The sequence below is a fragment of the Ambystoma mexicanum genome, chromosome 6p (assembly GCF_040938575.1).
Source record: "Ambystoma mexicanum isolate Mex_15411 chromosome 6p, UKY_AmexF1_1, whole genome shotgun sequence".
Classification (NCBI taxonomy): domain Eukaryota; kingdom Metazoa; phylum Chordata; class Amphibia; order Caudata; family Ambystomatidae; genus Ambystoma; species Ambystoma mexicanum.
In genome coordinates, this window is record NC_090935.1 from 86,136,751 (window position 1) to 86,146,620 (window position 9,870).

The 9,870-nt window shown below is 43.5% G+C and overlaps 1 protein-coding gene across 1 annotated transcript in view; it reads left to right on the forward strand.

Moving 5' to 3' along the window:
- Positions 1–7,470, forward strand: part of LOC138510690 (vomeronasal type-2 receptor 26-like) — a 178,865-nt gene extending 171,395 nt beyond the window's left edge. The window contains exon 4 of the mRNA XM_069626465.1: positions 6,566–7,470. Coding sequence (XP_069482566.1) covers positions 6,566–7,470 — 905 coding nt within the window. The remainder of the gene's footprint in view (positions 1–6,565) is intronic.
- The last annotated feature ends 2,400 nt before the right edge of the window (positions 7,471–9,870 follow it).

Consider the following 9,870-nt stretch of genomic DNA (forward strand, 5'->3'; position numbering starts at 1 on the left):
AATATACAGTGCAAAATGATAAGTAACGATAACAATGGATTTCTCGATTCTTGAAGAGTGCTGAACAGCGACACAAATGTTATAGACTCCCCACTACAAAGGGAATAGCAAGAAAGAATTTCTCTAGTTGTAATTAGTTTGCAACGAAAGCGAATGAAATTGCATATGATTGAGTGATGGGAATAGATTGTTAAAAAGCGTAAAATTATTTTAGCAGCTTTATAGTCTGTTTTTAAGTGTTTCAGCAAGACATAAAAATGTATAGTGTTAATTGTTGATGCCCAATCTAGTCTGAAGAGTGTTTTTTTACATCATCTGGATTTGTTAGTAGGTATCCAAGAGAGAGACCTAGATCAGCAAGTATAGACAAGCATGCTCCTGAAAAAAGGGCTTGTTGAGTTAGATGACTAGCACGTTTGTTAGTTATAATGTTTTTAAGATCTGTATAAAGACAAACATTTGTTTCAGAGGACATGATTTTAGAATAAAGGTACAAGTGTCTCTATAGAGGACTGAAATCTCTGCACTGGCTCCCAGTGGCTGCGAGGATAAGTTCAAAACCCTCTGCATTGTCCACAAGGCCTTCTGGGGCCGCAATACCTTCAACTCTCTCTCCCCAAATATCTTCCTTCCCGAGCTCTTCGCTCATCCGCCTCCAACTCCCTCAGAGTCAGTCGCTTCTCCAAGCAACAAGTTGGTGGTAGATCTCTCTCTTCGGCAGGGGCCTCCCCCTGGAAGTAGAACCATCTCCGGGTCCGGAAGCACCTCAAAACCTTCCTCTTTGCTTCTGCTTTCTCTCCCCCACTCCCCTGCTGAATTCCTGGTTGAAACTGCACTGGTTACCTGGCCACCCTTTCTGATCCTGGGCCCAGGCCCCGCCAGTTGCCCACCTGCACTGCCTCCCTGGCAACCCCCACACCTGGGGACTGTTGTTCTGTATCCCTACAATCCCACTACCAGCACTTATGTCTGCTCTCACATTGCACTTGCCACCATCTGGCCGTTCTATTATCTTATTCATTCCACTATCCCATGTATTGCACTTTCCCCTCTCCCTCCCCCACGCACTTTTCCATTTCCCCCTTCCCATGCACTGGCGCGATTTGAATGACACCTGGTCTAGTAAGATCGTTGTCTGTCTTTCCCTCTGTTCCAGCTCCCTTGCCTCATCGCGCCTCGAAACACTTGTGTATAGGCGCGTTATAAATGCCATATCATATCATATCATAGCGTTCTAGATTTTAGGGAATGGAGGCCAAGGTTATATTGCATAATGGCATCTGGAGTACTATTGGGAACGAAAAATATTCTATCCAGAAGTTGGCCTCAATTTGAGGAATTAGTTCAAGGACCCAGATAGGTAATATCTCTATGGCATATAACAATTGCGGAATTAGTTTCCCCTCACAGAATTTTACAAGAAGGATCATGGAATATCTCCCATATTTGGAATCAATACGCAGTAATTGATTACCTATGTCTGCTCCCTGAGAGGTCAACCATTCTTTTAATTCCGATTTAGATTCATGTGCATGGATCGGGAAACCTAAGTATTTAAAATTGATCACTCAATCCAAAGCTTCATTGTCTACATGCCAGCAAAATGTTTGGTTATGTTTATTAGATTTAGTTATACTGGGCATAACTTTAGTTTTAATCGAATCTACTAGGAGATCATAAGCTACTGCAAGATCAACAAAAGCTCTAAGTAAGCTCTGTAATCCTACTGGAATGGTATAAAAATAAAGAAATCATCTGTGTAGGCTAACCAGCTGATTTATGATTGCCAATTTTCAGGGTGGAAAGAGATGCTTCATTTAAGAATGTTCCTATATCACATAAGTACAGCATAATAAGCTTGCTGCAAGTACACAACCTTGCCTTACTCCTTTAGTGGTTTTCATTTTTTATTAGCTATGGTACCAGAGCGGTCTTGTTGTATTTTTAAATGAGTATTGGTGGGAAGGGCTATTATTTAACAAAGAAGAATGTAAGCAATTACCCATTTATGTACATTGTCCACAATATATTTCAATCAATAGCGGCTGAGAGATCTGTCGTTGCCACAAATAAAGACTCGTTTTCCTTAGTCTGTACTTGGGATATAAGTGTTGTTAAGATCAAACCATTTAGAGATGTATACCGAATGGAAGGAGGAGGGTTAAACTTATTGGTTTGGGAATGTGATCACATGCGCAATGCCATCCACATTAGTAACACAAAGTAAACGTTTTTCAAATCTTTAGTCGTCAAAACACATATATATCATTAGCACAGTTGTGTTTAATTAATTTCTGTACAGCCAACATGGTATTAATGATACAATTCCGGCTACCTGTTTTGATCATCATTAATTGGCCATCAAAGGCAGGAATATGTAGATCTGCTATGGGAACATCAGGAACGAGAGAAGGTCAGCCAGGGCTTTAAGTGGGGTAAGAAATCGAAGGGGGGGGCCTCATTTGGGGGCGTGGCTTGTGGGAGGGGCGTGGCCTAAAAAGTAGGCAAACCGTAGGGTATACAAACAAATATATATAAATGTTATATATTTGTGTGCGTGCCTTACTGTGGTGTGTGTACTGTGCAAGCCATCTTTTCTAAACATAGAGATATGTAACATATTTCTATGTTTATAAAAGATGGCTTGCACAGTACACAAACCATAGTAAGGTACGCACAGAAATATATAACATTTATATATATGTGTGTGCATACCCTACGGTTTGCCTAGTTTTCAGGCCATCTTTTTTTTTTAAAGATTTCGGGTTTATAAAAGATGGCTTTGAAAGTACACAATTCAAGCCATCTTTTATAAAGCTTTGACTACGGACAAAATTGTCCGTCGGCAAAGCTTTATAAAAGATGGCTTGAAATGTGTACTTTCAAAGCCATCTTTTATAAACGTCGAGGAATCCCCAGGTTCGCCGAGGGTTAAAGACGCCTCGGCAACCTGGGGAAACAAAGGGACAGTAACTGCCTCTGGTGACCTCTCGCGTGAGGGGTCACCAGAGGCAGTTACCATGACTGACGGAAGTGGCAGCCAGGCACAGCGTCGCTGTGGTTGGCTGCCACTTCTGTCAGCTCGCCTCTCTTCATGGCAGGCGCATCTCCCGTCGCGGCTGCGGCCGCGACGGGATAATGCATTCCGCCAATGTTGCGGTTGGACGTGGGCCCTGGCAGGGCCCCGGCTCAGTCTCACTTTTTTGGAGACTGCCAGGGCCTGGCCCCGGCAGGCCCCGGCCCACTTTAAGCACTGAGGTCAGCTGAGACATGTTTATAAACGGTGATCTAATCGTTTTTGTGGAACACGCTTGTGAATTTGTGCTACTATTGTGCAAAGAATCTTTTTGTTTTATTTACTCATTTTCCTTAAAAAAGGCTTTTATCATTTCTCTCAACGGCTTTTGGGTCGTATAGAACACTTTCCAGCAAAACTGACAGCTTGTGAGGGACTGTCGCATGCAAATTGTTCAAATAGCTTTTTATAATTTGGCAGTTGGTTATGTACAGTGAGACCCAAGAGTATTCTCACTCCAGCAGCAGCCCATTTTCTGTTGGCAGCTGAGGGACTTGATGAAAGTGATGATCCAAATGGTTTCTGTCCTGACTGCAAAGTCATCCAATGGGCATTTGAGTTGATAATTGGGTTACAGGGGCAACATATGGTTTGAATTTGAAAGTGGGATGAACATTTTGAGGAATGTTGATTTAGAGAAAAAGCATACCATGCTGTTAAAATGTCTAAATTAGAAGTAGATTTCGTATGTTGATTCAGTTGCGCATCTATAATGTTTGAGCGCTCGTTAACTTCAGATGTTGAGTCATTTTGCAAATTCAGTGGCATAGAAACGGTATCAAAAGTGCAAGGAATTTGGTGAAGATTTTATTGAACCAGCATGGAATGTCGACTTGCTGGTAGCGCGGTACCAGCCCGAGGAAGTTCTGTTGTACTAGTTGGAAAGAGAACAGCTTTTGAGGACGTGTAGAATCTGGTACAAGGCACCACTTCCTTGTTAGTGCAAGGGATATGATTAGGCTGGCAAACAGGTGGGACAAAAGGCTTGCTGGAGTTTTTGTTGAAAGAATTATGAACTGGTTTAGATGGAATAGGAAGATCTCTCTTTTTATTTATTAGTTGTTTCTTTTTTTGCAGCATGCAGATAAAGTTCTTAGAGGTCTGTCGAGTTTTATTGGGCCTGATAAGATTTTTATTTTTCTGCTGATGTTTTCTTTCTTCTTCTTCTTAATTATCGGAGGCGTGGGCGGACCCACACAGGCGCTTCCCCATCCTATAGGATGATGTGCGCCGTAACCACTAATTATTATTTAGCTCCATTTAAAATCACAACTCCTCCCACCTCCCCGTCTGCCTCACAAAATCCAACATCACACTACTCCTCCTCCTGCCTCTCTCCCCATCACCTCCCAGCAAAGCCCTCCCGCTCAGCTCAGCCACACCCAACGCAGTCAACCGAACCCTCATCAATTCTCTCTCTGAAACATGTCTCTCACACCTAATCAAAAAATGTCCCACCGTTTCAGGCACCCCACACACTGCACAGTCCCTTGATTCACGCTTCCCTATTCGAAATAGACAGTCATTCGGCCCCAGATTACCTATCCTCAACCGATTCAGCATCACCTCCTCCCCTTCCTCCATTCTCAACTCCCTGCATCCACCTTCACCGACACTTTCCCACGAACACCGAACATCCACCTGCCCTTCACCCCACTCACCCATCTCTCCTGCCACTCATCCAGGACCCGTCTCACCATCACAGCCTTCACCTCATCCACACTCAAAGGCAACCTCACATCAACCGCTCCCCTCCTCATACCCTCACCCGCCGCCAGATCCACCAACTCATTTCCCAAAATGCCACTGTGACTGGGAACCCACGCCAACTGTTTTTTTTCAACAGCAATCCTTGAAGTATTTGGGTGATTCTGTGTGATTGAGTCAACCCAATTCAGATGGATGCAACCAGTTCCATCATTATTGGGGATTCTTTTAGATGGATCAACCAAATCAACAGTTCAAGTTTGCAACTTCATTAGGCATTCAGACAATGGCGTACAAAGACGCTTAGGCTTGCAACCCTTAAAGGAGGACAAATCAGAGAACCCAGGGATAGGCAACACGGCAGTCAAGGTGGATGCTTCAGGTTCTATAATCGGAATCTCAGCAGTCAAGTAAATTTTTGCAGATTCAAAGGTTTTGGGTATTTGATGATCAAGCCGTTTAATATGATTGATCACAGTCGAATATATTTTCACATTTCGAATTTAAATACCAATGATTGCAGTAAAACAGAATGAGTCTTGGTTTCTGATTTTAAGAACTCAGAGTGAGACTAAGATTGCAAGCACTTGGTTAATTTCCCTTTAGAGCATCAGGTGTAGAGAAGTCGTCTGGTCCAGAAGGATATTTTAACGCTGCAGATACACGCCTGGAAGGAGAAATGGTAGATTAAAAGGAGGAAAATGAAGAAACCAAAGCAACTTCAAGTCTGTTATGAAGTTCATTATGGGGTTCCATGAGAGATGAATGAAATACTGTGGATGCAGGCACGGGAGCAGCGTTAGCATTTGATTTTTAATATGATGGGAAAAAAGGTGTTGATTGGTGCTTACTTCACACATTTATCTCCTACTCCAGTTGGAGTCGCATTGTGCTGTTGAATGCTGGTTAAGGCGATATGAGAGGGATTCAGTGCAATGTCCATTAATACACTCTCGGAAGGAGAAACGGGAGACTGCGATAGTGGAAGCCCGACCGTGCGCAGCATATCTTGATCAGAGATAGGTAGTTCTGATGGAAAGGTGGGGGGCAAGTCTGTGCCAGGCAGAATGCCGCTCCTTAAAAGCATGTTAAAAATGTGTGATTGAATAATAATTAACGACACAGATAAAATGCGAAAAATTAGGAAAAGGGCTATGGATCTGGTAGAACATGGCAAAACCCGCAACCACACTCTCGTAAATCCCAAATATAAGTAAAGATTTGTTTTAGTGTATTCGTTTCCACATGAGATCGACCATTAAAACAAGGGAAGCAATTGACTGACCTCCTTGTAGACGAAAGTGTTGTTACACAAACTGATTTCTTCCAAGAGTTGTGTGTTCTCGCAAGGTTTTGAAGGAAGTCAGTCTTAAGGGGACAGGGATGCAAAAACGCAGTGCATTCAGCTTACGCCACAGAGAGCACACACGCGGATAGACAGCAGCGAGGTTTCCCCTGGGAAGTTTCAAACACGACTGAACACGTTGCTGAAACACTTCACCATATCTCTTTCTAAATAAATGAATAGAGTGACGTGTGTCCTCAGGCTCTGATTATGGTACTGTGCTAAAGAGCCAGATGATACTCTTTACCTAGAAATTCAATTAGGGCTGTATGAAATATCCTAAAGTCGAAAATATGCTGACACATGTTCTATTAGATGAATTTTAATGTCAAATAATTGCATTGGAAATATGTCTGTGAGTGTATAATGCTGTTCCTGTTCCTACAATGATTCAGTTCTTTAATGTTGTTTAACTGTATTGTTTTGTTAATCCATAGATATGGAAACCTGCATAAGATGCCCTTCGGACCAGTGGCCCAATGTAATGAGAGATGGCTGCATTCAGAAGACTGTCATTTTCCTCTCATACAGTGATAGCCTCGGCATGAGTTTGGCTTTCATAGCTATTGCATTATCCATAGCTTCAGCTGGAGTCCTTGGAATCTTTCTCCGACACCGAACAACATGCATAGTGAAGGCCAACAACCGATCTCTCAGCTACACACTCCTCATCTCCCTAATGTTGGCTTTTCTCTGCTCCCTCTTATTCATTGGACAACCTATGTCATTGACCTGTCTTATCCAACAGATTGCATTTGGGATTATTTTCACTGTTTCTGTGTCTAGCGTGTTGGCAAAAACCATCACTGTTTTCATTGCCTTTAATGCCACCAAACCTGGGAGTAGATTAAGCACATGGCTTGGAAACCAGGTGTCTGTCTCTATAGTCCTTGTGTGCACCCTGGGAGAAGTAGTAATATGTATTTCTTGGCTGCTCACCAATCCCCCTCACCCACACACTGACCTCCACTCTCAAATTGGGAAGATTATCCTGCAGTGTGAAGCAGGCTCTGTAGCTGCCTACTATTCTGTGATTGGTTACATGGGCTTGTTGGCCTTTGCCAGCTTTGTTGTGGCTTTCCTTGTAAGGAACCTCCCTGACAGATTCAACGAGGCCAAGATCATCACATTCAGCATGCTGGTGTTCGGCAGTGTCTGGGTCTCCTTCATCCCAGCCTATCTCAGTACTAATGGAAGTTACATGGTCGCCGTGGAGATCTTCGCCATGCTGGCTTCCAGTGCTGGACTGCTGGGGTGTATATTCATTCCAAAATGTTACATCATTCTTCTTATGCCGGATTTGAACACAAGAGAAACTTTTACAGTGAGGAATCCCTTGTAGTCACAGAAAGGACAATGCTTTTATTTTATTACTGATTTTTATTGGGGCAATGTTACCTGAGACTGCGGGCCGACCCTTTTGCAGTGAGCGGTGCCGTTACTGACAGGTTCAGCCTGCCGCTAAGGGTAATATTGCCATTAACACCCACGAAAAAAACAAAACTTACCTTTTCTGCCGGACCCGGCACCACGTCGTGGTTCATAGTGTCTGTTTTCAATGGTGATAACTGTGAAGTCATCAACATTGAAAACAGACTCTGGAAATCATGGCACGGCCCTGGGCCAGACAGAAAAGTTAGGTTTCTTATTATTTTAAATACACTCTTTGCACCCATGTAGGTAATTGCATGGGTGCTAACCAGGAAAAGGGAGGAGCGGGGAAGGGAAGGGGGTATTGGCCAGCAGCACCCAGGTTTGTACTAAACAATACAGCCAGTGTAAGGCGTTATTATATATATCTTAATCCACCTTAATTCTCATATGAGGGCTATGGATCGCCTACTAATCAACCAAAGTTACTGTAGTAATTACTAACTCTTAATCTGATAAAGGACAATGTTAATCAGCTCAGCAGCCATGTCTGAAGGTCCAGCCATAGTTGCACAAGTAAGTGAAGTGCCCAGTCAGCTGAGAAATATGGAAAAAGGAACTACAAGAAATCTAACAATAAGCTTTGATTTGAAAAGTAAAATTGGTGTATTATATTTCAATAAAAGAATCTGGAGCATTAAACCTGATACCACTTTTTCCATTCAAATGTTTCCATTGTTTGTATTTTAATATGGTATTTTCATCACTCTTGTGTGCTTTGATCCCAAGACTAGGCGTATCAACCTTCTTGCTTTTTGTGTTTCATTCCTTGTGAATGATTAGTGCTGTTCTTGATCCCCCTGCACACTCATGGATTATCATGCAATTTGAGTCCATACTTGTAATCAAGGCACACCAGAATCATAGCCATGGAAAGGTTAGGCTGGAACTTATATCGTACACATTAAGGCTTCCTGCCAGTCAATATCACGTTTTGCTCATATTGAATTTTAGGGATCTATGCGATTACTGCGCTGCCCGCAACTGCAATGCTGAAAATGCCGACGGCAGTTACGGCGCGGCACAGTGATCATATGCCTTCTTTCCCTGGCCTGCATTACCCCTCCCAACCCCCCACCCCACTTACCTTTAGGGCAGCACACTTCTGTGTGTGCCGCCCACACTCTGTGATCCCTGTGGTGTCAGCTCCTCCCACTAACGTGTTTTTCTTTTTTCTTTTTTTTACATGTCCCCCGCTTTCCGAAATAGTAAGCGGTGGACACCCCCGTAACCCCTGACCCCCATTACTGCACCCAGGAAGAGCGGGAGACACCCCCGCAACTCCCGCTCTGCTTGGGCGCAGTAAATGTCACCCTCATTTTGTGTGCTTCCAAAGTCGCAGTGACTGCAGGGGCGCACAAATGAGAGTGACATTTTTGTATAATACCAATTTTAGGCAATGATTTTGCAATACAAGTGCAATTTTTGTGTTGATTTTGAAACAGTTGTTTGCGTTGGGACTAAAATATTGTATCATTGTGCATACAGTCTCATTATTTTTAGTGTGGTCATAGTACCTGCAGAATTGATAGTGGCTGCCTTCCCGTGCCACACATTTTCATCTCTATGTCTTTCTATGCAATACTGTTTCCCATGCTCTTTTTCTTTGCCTCTCTACCTCTCATCTTTCTTTATGTCCGTGTCCATTTCTCTCATTCTTCCCATTTTTCTTTCTTTGTATTGACTCACTTTTAAATATTCTGCATACTTTGCTGTCAATCCCCCCACACTACTTTCTCTGAAAATCAGATTAAACTCTTACCATTGCTGTTGAAGCTCACAAATAATATATTGGTGCCAAGCCAACCCTCAGAATACCTTGGCTAATGCTGTGCAAAAGCAATTGAAATTCACAAGTTGAGGCGGTACACGAAAATTAAAACTGTGCCATGGGTTCTTGTGCCATCCCTAAGTTCAGGCTACTGGACATAAACTGTCACTGGGCCTCAACACAAGCTTGCCGGTCCGGGAACTACGGTACCGGTAAGCTTGCCGGTACTGTAGTTCCCGGATCGGCAAACAGCGAGTGCTGCTAGCGGGCACGTGTGAGCCACCAGGTCGCACCTGGCGGGTGGGACGGCACCCGCTTGCAGAACATGACGGTTGCACCAGCACCTTTATTAAGGTTGCCGGCGCTACCGTCCTCCCCATTCCCATTTAGCCCTACGAGGCTGAAATGGGAATGGGAAATGACAAATACAGGCACCGGGCAATGGTTAATTACCGGGCCCAGCAGGGCCGGAATACCCTGGTAATTGCCCATTAGCGGGTGCCAGTATTTTCATGAGTCTGGCAGCAGCTGTGCCGATTT